Consider the following 23,235-nt stretch of genomic DNA (forward strand, 5'->3'; position numbering starts at 1 on the left):
TTAATAATCGTATTCTTCAATAATTGTATTCTCTCCCAGATTTTCGTTCCGTCTTCTGTGCGATCTGTGGCTGTACAGCTGCTGAGCTACTAGTCCTGGAATGACCCGACACCTGAGCCGAATGTAATAATTAATGACTTCTGATTGGTGCCATGCATCAAGTCCGGCAACTGTCCCGCCCTGGTTTTGGGAAAAAATCACATCTACCATGACAGAGGACAGCATCATTTTAAGGGGGGGGGGGGACTCCAGGCACATATAAAAGACACATCAATGCAGCTAGGTATTATTTAATAAATCATTAAATTACATTTTTGATGTATCTACAGTATGTACCAGGGGTGGCCTGTCCATTAGGGGTGCATGGGTGCTGCCCCCTCTATCACGCCACCCCCCCTATATGTAGAATGGGTCACAGTGAGGCTGCATTTGATGGGGCACAGTGAGGCTGCATTTGATAGGGGCACAGTGGCTGCATTTGATGGGGCACAGTGTCTGCTATTAGTGGGGCACAGTGGCTGCATTTGATGGGGCACAGTGGCTGCATTTGATGGGGCACAATGTCTGCTATTAGTGGGGCACAGTGGCTGCATTTGATGGGGCACAGTGTCTGCTATTAGTGGGGCACAGTGGCTGCATTTGATGGGGCACAGTGGCTGCTATTAGTGGGCACAGTGGCTGCATTTGATGGGGCACAGTGGCTGCTATTAGTGGCCATAGTGGCTGCATTTGATGGGGCAGGGTGGCTGCAATTGATGGGGCACGGTGAGGCTGCAATTGATGGGGCACAGTGATGCTGCAATTGATGGGGCAAAGTGAGGCTGCAATTGATGGGGCACAGTGGCTGCTATTAGTGGGCACAGTGGCTGCATTTGATGGGGCACAGTGGCTGCTATTAGTGGCCATAGTGGCTGCATTTGATGGGGCACAGTGGCTGCTATTAGGGGCCATAGTGGCTGCATTTGATGGGACATGGTGAGGCTGCAATTGATGGGGCACGGTGAGGCTGCAATTGATGGGGCATGGTGATGCTGCAATTGATGGGGCAAAGTGAGGCTGCAATTGATGGGGCACGGTGGCTGCTATTAGTGGCCATAGTGGCTGCATTTGATGGGGAATGGTGAGGCTGCAATTGATGGGGCACGGTGAGGCTGCAATTGATGGGGCACGGTGATGCTGCAATTGATGGGGCAAAGTGAGGCTGCAATTGATGGGGCACGGTGGCTGCTATTAGTGGCCATAGTGGCTGCATTTGATGGGGCATGGTGAGGCTGCAATTGATGGGGCACGGTGAGGCTGCAATTGATGGGGCACGGTGATGCTGCAATTGATGGGGCAAAGTGAGGCTGCAATTGATGGGGCACGGTGGCTGCTATTAGTGGCCATAGTGGCTGCATTTGATGGGGCATGGTGAGGCTGCAATTGATGGGGCACGGTGAGGCTGCAGTTGATGGGGCACGGTGAGGCTGCAATTGATGGGGCAAAGTGAGGCTGCAATTGATGGGCTTTTTTTTGTGTATTTTTCAGAATTTTTCTGTTTGTTTGCACCCCCTCCCCCCCCCCAAATTTTGAGCACCAGCTACCACTGGTATGTATGTATCACAATTGGATTTCATATTAGCCTTTTTTAGTAAGATGGGAGGGGTTATGTGAGGAGCAACACTGAGAGGCAATCAGGTGTGTTGCATGCAGAGGTGCTGATACTAATAGGAAGAGACATAATGATAGGAAGAAAAATGCCATTAAAAGCACATTGCACCCCTAACCACTTGCCTCCCAAGCCTGAAATTTCTCATATACATGTAAAAATCTTATTATTATTATTTTTTTACTAGATAATTATTTACAAAACATTATATATTTTCTGAAAGGAGAGGCACGGAGAATTTTTTATTTTTTTTATGTTACACGGTACTTGCACAACTGTTTTTCAAATGCAAATTTTTGGGGAAAAAAAATCACTTTAATGAGTTGTAGTGCACACAAACACAATATGATACCCTATTGTTTGTTAAAATATAAAAGATGATGTTACGCCGAGTAAATAGATACCAAACATGTCATGCTTTAAAATTGCACACACTTGTGGAATGGCAACAAACGCTTTAAAATGCTTTATGGGACACAATTATTGCTCCAGAAATGATGTGCATGGCGATACCTCACATGTGTGGTTGCGATTGCTGTTTACATACACGCTCGGGACTGATCTTATGCATTTGCCTTTGCTTGTGAGCACTGGGAGACAGGGGCAGAATCATCAGGTGTAAAAATAAAAAGGAAACACAGCCTGAAAAATAGGATTTTTGTACTCACCGTAAAATCCTTTTCTCTATCGTTCACTTGACTGACACAGCTCCTTTAATTCTTGACCTTGCCTCTCCTGAAGGTGGAGGGATAACCGTAAGGTCAAGAATTAAAAGAGCTGTGTCCGTCAATGAACGATAGAGAAAAGGATTTTACGGTGAGTACAAAAATCCTATTTTTCTATTTTTCAGGCTGTGTTTCCTTTTTATTTTTACACCTGATGATTCTGCCATTGACACGCTTTCCTGTTCTAGGCTGACAACGGTCACACACTGCACTATTTGTATGGTAGTGTTGTCATCCCAGCACAGGTTTATAGAACGGCCACATCTCACAACATAGGGGGAGATGATCCTCAGAGATGGAGAACAATGGTAACTGATAACAGTCAGCAGAGGCAGATAGCACAGGCAGCTTACAAGGTTTCTGGCAGGATCAACAGATATTTTTTTGCGATTATCAGAGAGATATAACAAAACACTCCCAAGTTCCAATGGTATATTTAACAGACCAAAAAAATAAAAATAATGCCCCATACACATGGTCGGACGTTCCGACCACAAAATCCGTCTGAATTTTTCTGACGGATTTTGGCCAAAACTTGTCTTGCATACACACGGTCACACAAAGTTGTCAGAAAATCCGATCGTTTGGAACAAGGTGACGTACAAAACGTACGACGGGACTACGTAGAGGCCAGTAGCCAATAGCTTTTGTCTCCAAATTTTTTCTGAGTATGCGTGGCACTTTGTGCGTCGGAAATTCTTTACACACGATCGGAAAAGGTCCAATCGTATTTTGTTGTTGGAAAATTTTAGACCCAGCTCTCAAACTTTTTCCGTCGGAAATTCCGACAGAAAAACTTCGATGGAGCCCACACACGATCAGATTTTCCGACAACATAATCCGATCGGACTTTTTCCATCGGAATTTCTGACCGTGTGTATGGGGCATAAGAGTTTATTGTTAGGGTGTACATGCATTTTAACTGTTTGTTTGGCAGTTGTTGTACCGGGAGCTGGCAACACAGGGTTAAAGTGGTTGTAAACCCTCACATATACCCAGTGAAGTGACTAGCCTCAGGTGATACACAGAGATAAAACAAAGCCTCCTACATAAGTTGTACCTGTTTATCTGCAATCTTCTCTTGTTAACATCTGTTCAAAGTGCTGAATTTCTAAAGCTTGTCTGAGCGTTCAGAAAAAGGGGGTGGAGAGTTGAAGTTACACTCTACAGAGCTCAGTGAGAAGAGTTCTGAAAGCTGAATGGAGAAAAGAGACACGCCCCCCTTCACACAGATCAAAGGAATAGAGCTGAGGCTGCCACTCAACTGGAGATCCCTCCCCTGTCACCATTTTTCTCTTGGTGTCAGAAAAATTTGTCAGATGTTACTGATAGCAGAGGAACAAAGCAACAGACAGAAATGACACAGGACTGAGACAAATACACACTATAGAGGGATACGCTTTGTTCATATTTCATGTCTGAGGGTTACAATCTCATGTCCATTCAATTTGTTCTTTTAATGGAGCCCTTACTTATGGCGCCAGATCCTTAATCCGTATGGCAAACCACCGTTTAATTACGAAGGAAGCACATGGTTAATGAGAATCTAATTTAATTTCTGGGGAAATTATTCATAATCGTTATTCATAATCGTTAGCCATTCAGCGATCGTATGTTCCCAGAACAGTCACGAACACCCCACTTACATGAAACGCACCCGCATGTTATTAATATTTAAGGAGCCTGACATTCTCTCCTCTTTGAATAGAACCGGCTATGATGAATCAATTAGCAGCGGTTCATATGTAAAGTGAGGCTGCTATAATTACTTCTTTGAATAATTTAGAAAAATTAATAAGGGCCGGGTGTCTGGCTCTGGGGGTATTGTAGCGCCAGGCTATTCATACACTGTGCCAGCTATTTCCTGCTATTGATAGCGTCTCTGAAAATAAGCGTTCGCTATGATATTTAATCTTTCTTGCACAGGACGCAGCAATATTGTTTAGGGAGAGATTTGTAATCTTGATAAAACAAGTGATTTTCAGCTCTCGAGGGCCAATTTATGAATACAGCTCATATTTTACTGAAAGGTTTTCATGGAGTGAAATGGCAGGTACGTGATATTGTTAGAGGGAGCGCAGTGCGCCCCGGAGCCTTAAAGTGAACCTGAACTCCAAAAGTGCCTTATAGGGAACATCTGGAAATGGTAACTGTACTAAAGCCGTACCCTAAAATATTTACTTTGTTTCCGGCAAAATAGCCATGCTCTCCCTGTGCCTTGCATCTCATAGCTGTATATCTGCACCCCCTTCACCCCCCCCTTGTCTCTACACAGTCATCCCCAACTACCCCAACACTCTGCATCACCTGCACACTGCACCCCTTGTATTTCCACAACACCAACACTTGGCATCCCCTGCATCTCCCCTTCACCATGTCTATGCATGAATCCCCAACTACCCCAACAATCTGCAACACCCACACTCTGCTCCCCTTGTATTACCACTACAACAACACTCTGCACCCCCTTAACCCCCCTCTAGACTTGTCTCTACAGTGTCATCCATAACTACCCCAACACTCTGCATCACCTGCACACTGCACCTCTTGTATTTCCACAACACCAACACTTGGCATCCCCTGCATCTCCCCTTCACCATGTCTATGCATGAATCCCCAACTACCCCAACACTCTGCATCACCTGCACACTGCACCTCTTGTATTTCCACAACATAAACTCATGGCACCCCCTGCATCCCACGCTGTCCTGCACTCTGTACCCCCTTCACCCTCCTACATCTTGTCTACACCTGAAACTCCAACTACCCCAACACTCGGTATCAATTGCACACTGCACTCCTTGTATCTCCACAACACCAACCCTTAGCGCTACCTTCACCCCCCTCTAGACTTGTCTCTACACTGACATCCCCAACTACACCAACACGCTGCATCACCTGCACGCTGCACCCCTTGTATTTCCTCAACACCAACACTCGGTACCCACTGCATCCCACGCTGTCTCACACTCTGCACCCCCTTCACCACCCCCCCTACACCTTATCTACACCCGTATCCCCAACTACCCCAACACTCTGCATCACCTGCATATTGTACCTCTTGTATCCTCACTAAACCAACACTCTGCACCACCTTCACCCCCCTCTAGACTTGTCTCTATACTGTCATCCCCAACTAACCTAACACTCTGCATCACCTACACGCTGCGCCCCTTTTATTTCCTCATGCTGTCCCACATTCTGCACACATTTCATCCCCCCTCTTATCTACACATGCATCCCTAACTACCCCAACACTCTGCATCACCTGCACACTGCACCCCTTGTATCTCCACAACACCAACCCTCAGCACCACCTTCACCCCCCTCTAGACTTGTCTCTATACTGTCATCCCCAACTAACCTAACACTCTGCATCACCTACACGCTGCGCCCCTTTTATTTCCTCAACACCAACCCTTGGTACCCCCTGTATATCACGCTGTCCCACGCTCTGCACCCCCTCCATCCCCCCCTACACCTGTATCCCCAAATACCCCAACACTCTGCATCACCTGCATATTGCACCCGTTGTATCTCCACTAGACCAACACTCAGCACTCCCTACATTTCACCCTGTCCCACATTTTGCTCCTACTTCATCTCCCCTCTTATATACACTGCATCCACAACTACCCCGACATTCTGCATCACCTGCACACCTTGTATTTCCACAACACCAGGATTCAGCACTCCTTTCATCCCATGCTATCCCACACTCTGCACCCCCTTCATCCACCCTACACCTTAGCTACACTTGCACCCCCAACTACCCCAACACTCTACATAACCTGCACTCTGCATGTCTTGTATCTCCACTACCCAGTTTGTATCTGCACCCTCTGCATCCCGATATCCAAACAATTCTGCACACCCTGTATTCCTCATTACACCTTATTTTGCAACCTCTTACCCCTACACCTTGCCCCACATCTGCATCCCCCTCTACCCCAACAATCTGCATCACCAGCATATTGCACCCCTTGTATCCCCACTAGACCAACACTCAGCACTCCCTGCATTCCACACTGTCCCACATACACCTACTTCACCCCCCCTCTTATCTACACATGCATCCCTAACTACCCCAATACTGAGCATCACCTGCACACTGCACCCCTTGTATCTCCACAATGCCAACCCTCAGCACCACCTTCCCAACTACCTCAAACTCTGCACCCCCTGCATCCCCCATTTCACCTTACTCTGCAACTCTTGTATTCCCATTAAGCACCACCTGTACATCCCTCCACACTATCTGTACCCTCATTACACCTCACACTCCACCCCTGTACCCCCCTCCACCCCATCCATCCACTACCCTGCACTCAGCATACCCCACATTCTGTATCTGTGTTTAAATTTTTTGCGCTATAAACAAAAAAGGCAGTCAATTAAAAAAAAAAAATAGTTTTTACTTTCTGCTATAAAACATACCCAATAAAAAATTTAAAAAAATCAAATTTCTTCAATTTAGGCCAATATGTATTCTGCTACATATTTTTGGTTAAAAAAAAATTACGAATAAGTGTATATTGATTGGTTTGTGCAAAAGTTATAGCGTCTACAAACTATGAAATGTTTTTATTTTTTTTATTTGTTTATTTTTTTTCTACTAACGGCATCAATCAGCGACTTATGTCAGGACTGAGATCTTGCGATGGACAAATCAGACACCTTTTGACACTTTTTGGGGACCAGTGACACCAATACAGTGATCAGTGCTACAAAATGCACTGTCACTGTACTAATGACACTGGCAGGGCAGGGGTTAACCTTAGGGGCAAGCAAATGGTTAAATGTAGGCCTAGGTTGTGCTTCCTTCTGTGGGGGAGGTGCTTTGACTGGGCGAAGGCAAAAATCTGTGTCCTGTGTTAGCAGGAACACAGGATCAATAGCTTTCCCCCCGCCTTGTTCACATAGGCAGATTGTTGTTCTGCCTCTGTAATGAGTAATTGAGAGGCTCTGGCTGAAATTGAGTCCATGGCTCCCGCCACTAGGCTCCCGCTTTGTATAAACACAGCGGGAGCGGTTCGCCGGTGGTGCCCAAGACTGAGAAGTGTCTAATAGGTATGTGATCTGGTACAGAGTGGCTGCCCTGCTGGAGTAAATGTACGGGGGGCAGTCTGCAAGCGGTAAACATATTCCTCCATAGCAAACATGGATTAAAATCAATTTTGTGAGCGCCACATGCCTTATCTTGTAAATGTAGTAATAACATCATCACAGTGTTATACATAGCCTGAGCAGAGCTGTAGGAGGGGCCCAGTAGGCCCCACCCACTACCAGTTACCTACAGAAAACCATGGGAGGGGCGGAGACGAGACCAGTCACCCTGCACAAGGAGAGAGAGCAGCAGTGAGTGGTCTTTATAACAGGAAGCTCCTGCACACAGGTAAAATGTCACACTGGATTACTGCACAGATCTAAAATACATACAAAACACACACCAAGATCCAGACCCTGTGAGTGTACATACAGTTCAGGGAAACTTTTGTAGGAGTCCCTAACTTTTCCCTAATTATGATTCCATGCAATTTTATTTTTGACTTCCTCAAAGCTCAAGGAAGTGGTTTTAAAGGCTCTGGCAAATGTCAGCTGTAAATACATCTAACAATAGCTAGATAACATTATTGATGTGTAAACTAAGGAGATAAGACCAGGCACATGAGGGTCATTTCTACCTTCTGGCCTTACACTATTTTCTACTTGCTGGTGCAATCAGTACAGTTTTTGTTTTTGCAGTGACAAGGAAATTGAAAAGACAGGATGTAAAAAAGGGAGAGACTGGTTATAAAGAAGATTAAGGATGTAGCGTCTTATCTGTATGAAAATAGAATTTCATATAAATTGAGAAGTTCATGGAAAATTTTAATACCATCAAGTAGGGCGTGTAAAGCCCCATTCATGCCAACAGGTTTAAGCGGGGTGTTTCACTCCAAGTGGGAACAGGGGCAGTCAAGGATCCCCCAGAAGGGGAATATGTGGCAAGATTTAACCTTTAGAAAATGTAACAGAATCCCAGAGTTGTAAAGAATAGGAAAAAATGGGATTGAGGGCTTTTGGATGGTGAGATGAAGATACAGGTACTGGACAGCATCCTATTAAATGTTGAGAGGCCCATAATGGCAGTTCATGGGTGGCATGTAGATAGAACAGAGGGGAGGTTGGCAGCTAGATAATAGTTAGAAATATTGGGTATAGAAAGGCCTCCTGGATGGATCTTGCTTTTGGCAAGTGTGGTATTTGTCAGTGGGCTGTAGTGTGCACAAATGGGAAAATATTGATTTGTAATGGGAATGTAATAGAAGGGATCTCTAGAAGTCTAATGTAATGTGTCTCTTGTCTCTGACTACATCTTAAAGTGGAAAAAAATAAGTCAGTAGCTACAAATACTGTAGCTCAGGGATCCCCAAACTATGGCCCTCCTGCTGTTGCGAAACTACACATCCCACGAGGCATTGTAAAACTCTGACATTCACAGACATGACTAGGCATGATGGGAATTGTAGTTCCTAAACAACTGGAGGGCCGTAGTTGGAAGACCCATGCTGTAGCTACTAACTTTTAATAAAAGGACACTTACCTGCTCAGAGATCCAACACCCTCTTCACCTGGACTAGTTATTCACTAGTCTTTGGGTCCCTGGTGCCGGCATCTTTAGTGTGGAAAGCGGCTTAAAAGCCAGCTTTCTTACTGCGCATGTGCATTGTGAATGGCTCCGCAGCCTTCTGGGACTTGTGACATGTCCCAGAACTCTGCGGGTGAATGGGGGTGCTTACCTTCCGCTCAGATTGCCTAGGTGAGCCAAGCAGAAATGGCAGTGGGTAGTTGTCGAACTAGGGAACTGACTCCCCTCCCACAAAGAAAAGATATGCCAAATGTGGTAGAGGAGGGGGGGGAGTGGACTTAAAGTTTAATTTCCCATTTGGGTAAAGTTTCGTTTTAAGGCATATCCCCATTCTTAAACTACTAAACAATATCTGCAGTTTAACTTTTCCTGTTTAATTTCTTCACTGTTACTGATAGTTGCATGATATTTGCATGTACTAATGCAGATTAAGGTCCTCTATATAAAGGAAGTTGACCATGGCTGATTTAAGGCTTTGTGCCTCTGACTGCTAGTCTCACTTGATTTGGAGTAAGACATGGTGAAGTCTCTACTGTGCTGCTTATGCCCCGTACACACAAGCGGATTTCCCGTCGGAAAAAAACATGGATGGTTTTTCCGACGGAATTCCGCTCAAGCTTGGCTTGCATACACACAGTCACACAAGTTTTCTGAACTATCGACCGCCAAGAACGCAGTGACGAACAACACTACGACGAGACGAGAAAATGAAGTTCAATGCTTCCTAGCATTCGTCGAATTGTTTCCGAGCATCCGTGGGAATTTTACGCTTCAGAATTGGTACAGATGATCAGAATTTCCAATCTGAACTTTTTCCCGACAGAAAGATTGAGAACCTGCACTCAATCTTTTGCTGGTGGGAATTCCGCCAGCAAAAGTCCGATGGAGCATACACATGATCAGGCTTTCCGACCAAAAACTCACATTGGACTTTTGCTGGTGGAATTTCCGATCGTGTGTATGGGGCATTACTCTTCTTGCTGGAGAGGAAATTGCACCTGAAGACCTGCATTGCAGGAACCCCCTTGCTTCTGCTTCATTTATTCTGTGCTCCACCTGTTTTTTTCCACCTGTCCTGCTGCTTTTTGCTAATTTCCCTCCAGTTACCATATCACCAATCTTCGGGGGGGCAGCTCTGCTCCTCTAGAAAGTTGCCGACTTCCACATAGAGACCTAGTGCAGACTAAGGCCGCGTACACACGAGAGGATTGTTCGTCCAACTTAGTCCGCTGAAACGTGTTTCAGTGGACAGTCCGCTCGTGTGTGGGCTTCAGCGGACTTTTTCAGCGGACAGTCTGGCGGACTAAGTCTTTCGGAATTTCCGTAATATTGTCCGTCCAAACTTGGTTTCAGCGGACAGTCCGCTCGTGAGTAGGCAAGTTGGACGGACTAAGTATGGCGCATGCTCAGAAAGGATTTACACGGCCGAAGGTTGCATTGCAGTGTATAGGACGTCGTATTTCTAGTCCCGTCGTACGTGCTGTACACGTCATCGCGCAAGCTTTCAGCGGACTGTCTGTTCATCGTGTGTGGTCAAGTCCGTTCATTCAAAAGTAGGACGGACTGTCTGTCGGATTGTCGGACGGACTTAGTTGGGCGGACAATCCTCTCGTGTGTACGCGGCCTAAGGCATGGCAAGTCAATGGAGAAAAGATCAGCTGCAGAAAACCTATATGCAATAGTGGTTAATGATCCTTTGGCTTATTTCTTGCTTGCCTTTACTGTACAAGTTCTTGTTAAAGTGATAAAATGCAATAAAAAATAAAACAGTTTATACTTGTCCTGGTTCCTTAATTCACTCCGATGCGGAGAAAACCTGCCAATGGATCTTCAGCTCTAACACACTTTGGGGAATGTTGCATCCCCTGCCATCCTTTGTTGTTCCTCCTGCGGGCTCCTATGTGACTACAGGGCACACCAGTCATGTAGGGGACAATGAAAGAAAACACAAGATGAGGCAAGGGACCAAATGTTGCCCCTTCATGCCTAAGGCGGTGATGGTTCCAATATTTCTATCCTGACAGGTTTCCTTTAAAATGACCCTGGCATGTTAATTAAAAATGATGCATTATTATTAGAACAAAAGCACCAAAAGGACCTCCCATATGCAGTTACCAGTTCTTATGATCCTCAGTTTAGCTCTGGTCTGGCTTTTGTTATCCCTCTAGGCAGTGCCCAATGGAGAGGAGACCATGTTGGATTATAGGGCACCATGGTCTCGCTCTATAATGCAGAAAAAAAAATCTTACACCAATAACTGTGAATGATTTGTAAATACGATTAGTACAGAATCTTTAATGCATAGTATTTTGTTTTCTCTTACAGAGGGCAATACTCTTGGCTACAGATGGAACAGAGAGTGCTTGACCATGACTTGCCAAAGAAACCGGGGCCGGTAACGCTTTACTTTGTGGTAAGGTATGTCATCTCTCATCTCCCATTTGCATGGATGCACTCTGAATTGCATCTTTAAACTGGGTTGATGGATAAATAAAATACTGTAACTGAACTCTCATAAATATAAAAACTGACCAGATGAACAAAAATACAAATCCTTTGGCAGGAAAATCAGCTCTTCTGTTATCTGTGTATGTAAAGTGGTTGCAAATCCTTACATAAACCCAGTGAAGTGACTACCTCAGTTTATACACAGAGATTAAACAAATCCTCCTTCAAAAGTTGTACCTGTGTATCTGCAGCTCTTTCTCCCCTACAGCTGTCCAGAGTTTTTGCAGCTTGTCTGAGCTTTCAGAAAGCAGGGAGTGGGGGGCTGATGTTATACACTGTCATAGCTCCCAACTGTCCCTGGTTTGGAGGGACTGTCCCTGATTTGGAGCAATGTCTCTCTGTCCTCCTCACTTGTCCCTCATTTTGGTCTGATCTATATAGTTGTATATAAAATGCACTTTTTATCTTTCAAAAAGTTTTTCCCAGTGCTAAACCTTTCATCCAAATTCTAAATTGCTGCATTTGTAAATTTCAAAGGCCAATATAAAGGAATAGTAGTGGTAAAAAAAAAGCCCTTGTGAGTTTAACTTTAACTTTTTTTTTGGTTCATTCTCCTTTAAGGGGGCATGGCGGGGGCGTGTCCTATGCCTACATGCTTTTGCTAGTAGGTGTCCCTCATTCCCATCTCAAAAAGTTTGGAGGAATGCTCTGTAGATCTCAGTGAGGGGAGCTCTTAGACCTGAGCACACAGAAACAGAGCTGAGGCTGCCAGTCACGGGCTGTGCGCTGGAGCTCTCTCATGTGTCACCTTTTTTATTTCTTGGTGTCAGGAAAATTTATCTTAAATGATTCATGCTGATAACAGAGGAACAAGGCAGCAGACATAAATGACACTTGGTGCTCAGAATTGAGACAAATATACTCACTATAGTGGGATATGCTTTGTTCGTATTTCATGTCAGAAATTTACAAGCACTTTGAAGGATAAGTTCACTTTTTTTTTTCTAAAATCCAGCTCCCCTATGTTTTTATATATCATTAGCAGGGGCGGACTGACCATTCGGGCACTACCCGAGGGACCCATGCCACTAAGGGGCCCCACCAGGGTTATCAGCCTCAATAAAACCAGGGACAGTATGTACAAATCTGTGTTTTTTTTGTTTTGTTTTTAATCCACGATTATAGCTGCCCCGCCTATCCAGTACCTTTTGTGTGTGTGTATAGTGTGTGTGTGTGTGTGTGTGTGTGTGTGTATATATATATATGTGTGTGTGTGTGTGTGTGTGTGTGTGTGTGTGTGTGTGTGTGTGTGTGTGTGTGTGTGTGTGTGTGTGTATATATATATATATATATGTGTGTGTGTGTGTGTGTGTGTGTGTATATATATATATATATATATATATATATATATATATATATATATATATATATACTGTGTATATACCATGTGGCCCCATAATCTTCTTCTATTGCCCGGGGGCCCCATAATCTGCTATTGCCCAGAGCCCCATGAGTTGCCAGTCCGCCCCTTATTATTAGTGTACTTTTTTTTTTGCAGAAATAAAAGTTTTCTATTTATCTTACCCACCCCCTTACCTCTGTCCAGCTGGCTGTATAAAAATAAAAATAAATTGCACTAGACTGCTCCGTGTTCAAGTAGCCTTAAAGAGGAAGTAAACCCTGATGGGTTTACTTCCTCTTTTTTTCCCTGCAAAGGTAAAGCATAATGGACTACTATGCATCGCATAGTAGCTCATTATGTGTCACTTACCTGACACAGGAGCCAGCGAAGTCGCCGCTGATCCCTGTAGTCCGCCGCGTCCATCTTGCTGGTGGCGTCTCGCAGCTCCGACCAATGACAGCGGCGAAGCCGCGATGACGTCACTCCCGCGCATGCGCACGGGAGTCGCGCCTCGCAGCTCCGCCGCTGTCATACGGCGAGGCCGCGATGACGTCACTCCCGCGCATGCGCACGGGAGTCGACAAATTTGGCAAATCCATTCTTGGACTTGCCGCATTTAGTGCGCATGCGCGCCGCTGTCTACGGCGCATGCGCCGTAGACAGCGGTGCCCATTTTCGGGCAAATATCTCCTAAACCATATAGGTTTAGGAGATATTACTTGGACCTACAGGTAAGCCTTAATCTAGGCTTACCTGTAGGTCAAAGTTGTTTGGAAGGGTTTACTTCCATTTTAAAGTGCTGCAAACTTTACATTTCTGCTGAATGTTGTATTACACTAGTGACCAGCAGGGTGCGCTACATGCTTGGCATCCCCATTCAGATGACAGGAAACGCTTGGTGCAGTTTTATATCCAGTGTCCATGGGTGTTAGTCACCAAAATTGCAGGGCTGTGATGATATCTTTAGTCAGCAAGATGAACTGGTAACATCCCTGTGAACTGGGTCAAAGAACGTCAATTGTTGAGTAAAATAAAAGATGCAACAAAGGCGAAGCTCTGGATGTAATCAGCTGGTGGCTAGTTTATGAAACGTCATGTTTATTGGTCACGTAGCCAACTAGCCATGAAGGTTAAAGGATTTTTACATCCTATCACTGTAACACCTCACCCCAGCCTCCAGATCTAGGTTTAGTCTGCAACTGTCCAGCAGTTAAAGGAATAGCTCACTTTTCAGAGTTTTTCATTTGTTCCATGAGACGGTCACAGCTGGGTGACTCGGAGCACTGCCTGCTGTTTACTGTGCCTGCCCAGGTCATGCTGCCACTGAGGAGTACAAAGGAGATCCTTTTGTTAGTATAAGTATAGAAGGGTTAGATCTGCTAGATTGGTACTGTTCTCTGCTTCCTGGTAAACCTAAAGTGGAACTCCAACCAAACAATTTTGTATTAATTATAGAGTAGGAAATGGTTGGATCCTGAGCCAAGGTTTTAGTGTTGTCTCCCTCTGTAAACCCTCTTTCAACCTAAATAAAACTGCCTATAGATGGTCTTAAGAACAATGGGGCACTGATGTATCTGGCAGTCTGAGCATTGCATACATTGACAATACTTTTCTTTCTTTATCTTTCTCCTCCTTCCATATTCTCCTTCTTTTCCTTCTTTCCTTCCCTTCTCCTTCCTCCTTCCTTACTTCCTTCATTCATCCATCTGTTAGTCTTTATGTTCCCTCATTTCTTCCTCTTTTCTTTCCTATTTTCCTTCCTCCCTTTCTATCTTCCTTTCATCCTCCTCCCCATTTTCCTTCCTTTCTTCCTTCTTCCATCCTTTAGTCTTTCCCCTCCCTTCCTCCCTCTCTATCTACATTCCTTCCATCCTTTTAACCTCCTTCCTTTCTTCCTTCTGCCATCCTGTAGTCTTTCCCCTCCCTTCCTTCCTTCCTTCCTTCCTATCTATCTTCCTTTATGCCTCACCTTATACCTTCCTTTCTTCCTTCATCCCTCCCCACTTACTTTCCTTCCTCTATCTCCACCCTACATATGTCCCCACTTTCCCTCCTTCCGCTCTTTTTTATTTCCTAAGTTCATTCATCCTTTAGTCTCACTTTTCTTCCCTTCCTTCCTTCCTTCCTCCCCATTTTTATTCCTTCTCTATCTCCATTTTTTCTCCACCCCACCTTCCTCCCATCCTATATTACTTTGTTTTTCCATCCATTAGTTTCTTCCCTTCCTTCTTTCTTCCTTCTTTCCTTCCCTCCGTTTTTCCCTCCCCTCTTTTCTTTTTTGCTTCCATTTTTTTCTTCCTTCCTCCTCACCTTTTTTCTTTGTCCTTTATCCCCACTTACCTTTTCTCCTCCATCACCAATTTCCTTCCTTCCGACCCTTTTTTTTTTTCTTCCTTCATTCCTTCCCCACCTACTTCCTTTCTTTTTTCATTCCTTCTTCCCTCCCCTCTTTCCTTTTTCCTTCCATAATGTTTTTCTTTCCTGCCCACCTTCTTGCCTTCCTATAGCCCCACCTTCCTTTTCTCCTCCTTCCCGAACCTTCCTTCCTTCCTTCCACCCCTCCTTCCTTGCTTCTCTTTTCCATCCATTAATCTCTCTCCTTCCTTTTTCCCTCCCCAACCTTCCGTCCTTCCACCCCTCCTTCCTTGCTGCTTTCGTCCATCCATCCATCCATCTTTCCTCCCTCCTTCCTCCTCCTTCAAACTTACTTTTCAAAAGGGAGGCTCAGTAAAAGCAGCCTCCATCCCTCCTCATCGAAGGTCGTCTTTATGGTAGAAGGAGCCCTTGCTACTCCTCCTACCCACATGGTAATGATGGGGCAGTGAAGTTGGACAGACTCAGCTTCACTCTGATTGATATCTTGCCCTCTTAGCTAGTATGAAGCCCAGGAATCAAAGAATGCCGTCTTCCCTCTGAGATTTTTCACAGGTTCCCTTTAAGGGTATATTTTTCTCTGAACTAACAAGGATAACATTTCCTGCTGTGCATTTTCCATGGTAGAGTTTCAGAATAGTTTGTCTTCCATGTTGCCACTTCTGAAGCTGACACAAGTCTATAGCTGTGCCCTGATAAACAGAAGCGAGCACACAGCGGCGGCTTGTTATCCATTGCGTGGAAAGCGCTGTATTAATCAAAGGAAAGCTGAGTCCCCAAACTCAGCCGTGTCTTCGTGTCCCGAGTGTCGTCTCCTTTAATTGAAGTATTGTTACCAGTGCAGAGAAAGCAGAAGACATAATGGAGACATTGTTCTCACTCTGTACAATGCCCTGGAGAGAGAATTCGGCCTGCTTTACAAGCCTGTTAGCAGCTCATCATTAACAAAGTTTTATGCCACTTACACACGACCGGACTTTTCGACGGACTAGGTCCGATGGTCTTCCCGACGGACTTTCAGTGGAGTTCCGACGGACCTTCCGAAAGAATGGACTTGGCCACAAACTATCACACCAAAGTCCGATGGATTTGAACATGATGACGTACGACCGGACTAGAATTAGGAAGTTCATAGCCAGTAGCCAATAGCTGCCCTAGCGTCATTTTTCGCCTGTCGGACTAGCATACAGACGAATGGATTTTTTCGACCGGACTCGAGTCCATCGGAAAGATTTGAAACATGTTTTATTTCTAGGTCTGTTGGACTTTTGGGAAAAAGTCCACTGGAGCCCGTACACGATCGTAATATCCGACAGATTCCTTCCGTCAGACCTAGTCCGTCAAAATCCGGTCGTGTGTATGCATTACAGTATATGTAAAGCCAGAAGTTTTTCATTTTGGATAGAGTAGGGAAGGGTTAAATATCTTAACTTTTTCCTTCAGTGTCTCATTGGGGAGATTTTCCTTCATTTGCTGTCCTGTAAACACAACAGGAAGTAAAAGGGAATATCTCCGTAGAAGGGAAATAGGTTGGGCAGTTGTAATGAAAAAGTGTTTCCGTTTGAAACACTGCTGTCTTCTGTTCTGGGGACAACGCAAAACTCAAGCCAAACATAACATGAAAATTGTTAACCCGTTAAAAGATTTATTATATTGGTGGTCTTGCCCGCATTGGTCCAGGGTCTACGGCCTTCTCTCAACACTTTTTCATGTACCCTTCCACAAAGACACTTCTCCACTGCCCTCTTCCTTTTCATTGCATTAAAGCGTGCCATTGCCAGGGCTTGGAGGAAGCCTTCGGGGGGGTTTGCCGAGGTGAAGAGCATTCTGACTACCCTCATGCTTCATGAGAAAATTACCAGTATACTTCATGACTCCTACACTTGGTTCCTCAAAGTATAGAACCCATGGTGGTCTTATGCTCTCCCCATGCTGCCCCTGGGCAGCTTAGGTATGCCGGACTGTTCTGGAACACCATATAACCCCCAGGTTGCGTCCTCTCTACCTGTCTATGTCTATACCTATTTCCTTCCTTTCTTCTTTCTTGTCTTGACCGTTCCCTACCTTCTCCCCTTGCTTAGTTCTGCACTCCTCTTCTCCATTCCTCATTCTGACTGTCCCCCACCTTTCCTCTTCCCATCCTCCCCTCCATCCTTTTTTTTTTATACGTTTTTTTCTTCCCCTCCATTATAAGCTGATGATTCCACATCCTTCACCTCACGTGTCCTTCGAACCCAGTTACTCTTTGTCGCTTCTGACACTAGATGCCGGATGCTTTCACTCTTCCTTTATATCTACATGTGCGTTAACCTCTTCATACTGGCGCCTCCTGGCCCTTTAAGGAGTTTATGATGCTGAGAGGCAAGACGGGGCTTAAGATCACGTAGAAAAACCTCCCGATCGCACTTGCTTTTGGTTAGGCGCGTGTAACTGTGTGTTGGGAGCGAGCAACATGCGCCCTCTCAGCACAGCTGTAATGACAGCAATTCATGCAAATATGTGGCCTCTCAGCACCAAGGACCAATTGCTGAGAGGCCGTATATTTGCGTGTGGCCGGTGCCAAGGGGTTAAGCCAAAGATCTTCCTGCAGTACTTTTTTTTTGTCAGTAGATGTCCTCAGCTTCTCAGTCAATATCATTCACCCCAATCTGTGACTGGACAGTGAATGGAGAAGCAGCACAGCGATGGGCTCATCTATGTCACTCTGCTCTCTCCTTCTATTAGCATGCTGCTTCTCAGCACACAAACTGATTGGCTCCTTGCACATCTTCTTGTTTCAGTCCTGCTGTATATTGGACTGCAAGAGGCTAAAACCAGGTAAAATCCAGAAATGTATACTGCTTGCATTTAGGGCCCATTCACACAATGTGTAGTGACTGACCTGCGTTAATCAGTACAGACCCACTGCAAGTACACACATAAAACAATTGTGTTCCACGTGCCCTGTGTACACCTCAACACTGTCATGAGGTAGGTTGCAGTGTGTTGTGTACAAATATTTTATTTATTTATTTCAGGCACTTATATAGCACTGTCAATTTACACAGTGCTTTACATATATATTGTACATTCACATCGGTCCCTACCCTCAAGGGGCTTACAACCTAAGGTCCCTAACACACATTCATACATACTAGGGACAATTTTAGACAGGATCTGATTAACCTACCAGCATGTCTGCAGACATTCTGCAGTTTTCTGTAATGCTTGGGACCCTATCGCCTCCCCCCACGGAGCTGCGGTGCATAGGAATGAATAGAATAGAGACGTGGACTATCTTTTATAGTTACAAATCTGCTTTTATATAATAACTATCAAACCTGGGCGAAAAGTTGCAGAGGACACATATACATACTTTTGTTTTGCTTTTAGATGTGGGTGATGACATGTGTACCTTCTATAGGCAGTCAGGCAGCTCATTGCAGCAGAGCTGTTGACAGAGAAAAGTGTTTTAGAGGTTGTGCAATCAAATAATAACATGTATGGCTTGATTTATAATATACAATTTGACAGTCGATATTGGTTTCCCAAACCTACCATTATATACAGAGGGAGGGCAGAGATTAGTTTGTGTCTCATGGGCTTTCCGGTTACTCATCTGCCCCTGGGTATAATGTTGGCAGCACCCAAACCCTTTACAGGGCACTCCGTGAACTTGACCTGAGAACAGAATCCATTATATAATAACTAGGGGAAAGGGGATTGTGTTTAGGCAAGCAGACTGGTTATACTGGTTTTTCCAGTTTTGAAACGAAGGTTGATCCATTGTAAACTAACACTTGGAATTAAAATCAAGAAGACTGAGTCAAGTGCAGTCAGAACAGCCGTATTTACCCCATCTGATTTACCGAGCCTCATCACTGATACTGCAATGGTGCTGGGTGGGCAGCTTATCAAACACTTTAGGGTTAGTTAAGAATACATTTTGCAGCTATTCATCCAATGAAACTGCATGTTCATTTCTTCTGTGTAAATCAACCAGCATTCACTCATTCGTTTTTAGGGGTGCTTTTTTTGTTTTTTTGCATAATGTATAAAGGTGTGGTAGTTCTGAGAATGGGACAAAATCAAAAGTTCTCAAGATATTTTCTCTTTTTCTCAATTTTTTTTTTAATATGTTGCACCCAGTCAGTGCTGAGACAAGGCCATTCAGCGCCCAGGGCAAAGACGCCAAACTGTGCAGCTCAGTTTTAACACTGGGCACATGCTTGTGTTGATGGCTCTCCTCCACTCCCGGCTATGTCCTCCACTCCCGGCTATCTCCTCCACTCCCGGCTATCTCCTCCACTCCCGGCTATCTCCTCCACTCCCGGCTCTCTTTGCCAATCCCAGCTTTCTTTGCCAATCCCAGCTCTCTTTGCCAATCCCAGCTCTCTTTGCCAATCCCAGCTCTCTTTGCCAATCCCAGCTCTCTTCTCCACTCCCAGCTCCTCCACTCCCGGCTCTCTCCTCCACTCCCGGCTCTCTCCTCCACTCCCGGCTCTCTCCTCCACTGCCGGCTCTCTCCTCCACTGCCGGCTCTCTCTGCCAATGCCGGCTCTCTCTGCCAATGCCGGCTCTCTCTGCCAATGCCGGCTCTCTCTGCCAATGCCGGCTCTCTCTGCCAATGCCGGCTCTCTTTGCCAATCCCAGCTCTCTTTGCCAATCCCAGCTCTCTTCTCCACTCCCAGCTCCTTCACTCCTGGCTCTCCCCTTCACTCCTGGCTCTCCCCTTCACTCCTGGCTCTCTACTCTACTCCCGGCTCTCTACTCTACTCCCGGCCCTCTCCTCCCCTTCTGGCTCACTCCTCCAATACCGGCTCTCTCCTGGAAACTTCTCCACTCTGCAAAGCGGGCTGTGGTCTCTCTCCCCTCTCCTCCTATCTGCTAGTTCAGTTCCTGTGTGTCTGTGAACACTGCCACCTGTTTGTTAATACAGGAGGCGGGAGAGTGAGAACACATCCCATACCACATCCCGGCTCTCTCCTCCTCTCCTCGCTGCTCCCAATGCTGGGCTGACAGGAGTAGTGATGCCATTGTCACTACTCCTGTCAGCCTTGTAACGGACGGAATGCGCCCCCCTACAGTGAGTCATTGCTCCCAGGGCAGCCACCCCTCCCTCCCGCCCACCCCTTGTCCCGGTACTACACCCAGTATTTCTTATATATTCGTGAGAGAAATGCATACAATATCATGATATCATGCATCTATAAATTTACACTCGCAATAGGGGTGTGGTAAAAGCATGCAGGTAAAGTGTTATGCCCTGTACACACGGTTGGACTTTATGACATAAATTGTGCGATCGGAGCTTGTTGGCGGAAATTCCGACCATGTGTAGGCTCCATCGGACAGTTTCCATTGGAATTTCCGTCGCACAAAATTGAGATCTGGATCTCAAATTTAATCTATTGTCGGAAATTCCGATCGTGTGTACACAATTCCGAAGCACAAAGTGCCACGCATGCTCAGAATCAAGCAGGGTGAGCCGCACTGGCTATTGAACTTCAATTTCTCGTCGTAGGTCACAGCGTTTTTTACATTTGGAAATTCCGACAACTTTGTGTGACCGTGTGTATGCAAGACAAGTTTAAACCAACATCCGAAAAAAATCCATTAATTTTGTTGTCGCTATGTCCAATCAATGTCCGATCGTGTGTACGGGGCATTAGTCTATCATTACAGGAAAAATGAAAAGGTGAACTAACCCTGTACACAGGGCTCAAATCGCACTGCAATTCCTGAATCTTATGCGGTTTCCCACACCGCTCCTGTGTGATCCCAGGCTTAAGTCAGTATTACTTATGGGCGGCACATCATCTATAGTGGTTAGCACTCTTGCCTAGCAGTAAAAAGGGTCGCTGGTTCGAATCCCAAGACTACCTGCCTGGAGTTTACATGTTCTCCCTGTGCCTGCGTGGGTTTCCTCCGGGTACTCCGGTTTCCTCCCCCAATCCAAAGACATGGTGGTAGGTTAATTGGCTTCTGTCCAAAATTGGCCTTAGTATATGAATGGGGACCTTGGATTGTGGGCTCCTTGAGGGCAGGGATCAATGTGAGTGTGCAATCTACAGGGGTAGGGAAAATTGTAGACACTCACTCAGGATGGGCTGGTGTCTTTATTCAATCTTACTAACTATGTAACTATTACAAGCTATCTAGCTAACTATTACAAGCCTGGGTTGACACAGGAGCGTGTGGGAAAACACATGATTCGGATAGGAATCACACTACATTCCTTTTCAAATCACATGCGATTCTTTGCCATATTGTTTTGGGTATCAGAGCAAGTGCTTAGTATCTGCACCAATACCAATATCGGTATCGGTGCAGCCCACATACTTACCCTTGGGGATGCTGAGCTGTCAGTGCCTGGGTAGCAGTTTGGGCATTGGAAACCCCACCTCTTCTCCCTCTTCTCTGTGCAGTGCTTCCAGGAAGGATCAGAGTGCTTCTGATTGGTCAGCACCATCACAGGGCATTGCTCCTGGAAGGGAGGGAGAAGAGCAGAGATTTAAAATCCCTGGACTGCTACACAGGCTGCATGGGCACTGTGTGGGCACTGACAGCTCATCACCCACAAAGGTAAGTACAGCGGGGACTGGGGGTGGGGAGGGTGCACAGTGTTAGTTCACCTTTTCATTTTTTCTGAAAAGGTGAACTAACTCTATAAACAGGATTTTCAGGGTGGATGAAGAATACTGCAGCTGTTGACTTTTAATAACAGGACACTTAGCTGTCCAGAGGCCCAGGGCCATCCTCACCCATTCAGGCTCCTAATCGGTCTTTGGGTCCCCGGAGGCACCATGTTTACTGTGGGAAGCCGGCTGTGACTCCTTGTGGCTTTGCAACCGGCTTTACACTGTGCATGCTCAAGTCGTTTTTGTGTGGCTGCAGGCAGGGAGGGAGGGAGGCAAACTTCCGCTCGCATTGCCCAGGTGATCCAAGAGGAAGTGGGAGATGGTACCGGTCAAAACCAGGTACCCGCTTCCCCAAAAAGAAAATAAATGTAGCCAAACGTGATAGAGGGGGGAAGAAGTGGAAAAGTTGAATTTCCCTGTTTGGGGGAAGTTACGCTTTAAGCAGTGTTTTTACCACACCCAACTGCTTCACTTTAAGCCACAAAGACAGCGGATGGGAATGTCCACGTGCCGCAGCCACAGTGCTTTGCATCGCGAAATGCCAAAAATGATCCTCTCGTCCCATTCAGCAAGAAGTACCACTCACTGAATGCAACCCAGATAAGTGAAAAGCATAGCTCCCAAAGGTCCCTGATTTCGATGGACTGTCCCTGAATTGGAGCAATGTCCCTCTTTCCTCCTCATTTGTCCCTCATTTTGGTCTGATCTGTATAGTTGTATATAAAATGCACTTTTTATCTTTCAAAAAGTGTTTCCCAGAGCTAAACGTTTCATTGAACTTTTAAATTGGTGCATTTGTACATTTTTAAAACCCATATAAAAGAATAATAGAGGTAAAAAAAAGTCCTTGTGGATATAATTAACCTTTTTTTGGTTAATTCTCCTTTAAGGGGGTTTGGCAGGGGGCGTGTCCTATGCCTACATACATTTGTTTAGTAGATGTCCCTCATTCCCATCTCAAAATGTTGGGAGGTATGGAAAAGAGCCATGCCACAACTACCCAGCAATGGCGTGCCATGGTTGCAGCACCAGTGGTGTGAATTTTCAGGGGTTCAAAAAAGTGGCGATGAGGTGACATAGCGCCTCCTTACTGTCTAATGCCATTTATCTCCAGCGATTACCAATCTGGCCAAACATTGAACAATGACAGTGTACTCTTGTGTCTTTGGGCATCTGGGTCCTCATGCTTCATTTTGCATAGATTTCTATCATGCACTAACGCATCCATTTCCGGTGCCCTACGTTACCATGGAAACATGCGCCCCAAGTGACACAAACACTCCACTTCGTAACAAGCTGCAAGAATCTGCCTGTTTCTTGCCCTGCAGCCTTTTCTACACGTGAAACTGACACCGCGCTGACCTTTCACCACCCCACCGCAGACAAGA

At 45.5% G+C, this 23,235-nt stretch overlaps 1 protein-coding gene across 3 annotated transcripts in view; it reads left to right on the plus strand.

Moving 5' to 3' along the window:
• The window catches only part of FRMD4B (FERM domain containing 4B), a 343,633-nt gene that overhangs the window by 146,114 nt on the left and 174,284 nt on the right, over positions 1 to 23,235 (plus strand). For all 3 annotated transcript variants that reach the window (XM_077451878.1, XM_077451877.1, XM_077451879.1), the window contains exon 4: positions 11,330 to 11,422. In XM_077451878.1, the coding sequence (XP_077308004.1) occupies positions 11,330 to 11,422 (93 nt within the window). The remainder of the gene's footprint in view (positions 1 to 11,329; positions 11,423 to 23,235) is intronic.

Source organism: Lithobates pipiens, unplaced genomic scaffold, assembly GCF_037356315.1.
Source record: "Lithobates pipiens isolate NorthernLeopardFrog02 unplaced genomic scaffold, aLitPip1_a1.2 Scaffold_23, whole genome shotgun sequence".
In the NCBI taxonomy this organism is placed as follows: Eukaryota; Metazoa; Chordata; class Amphibia; order Anura; family Ranidae; genus Lithobates; species Lithobates pipiens.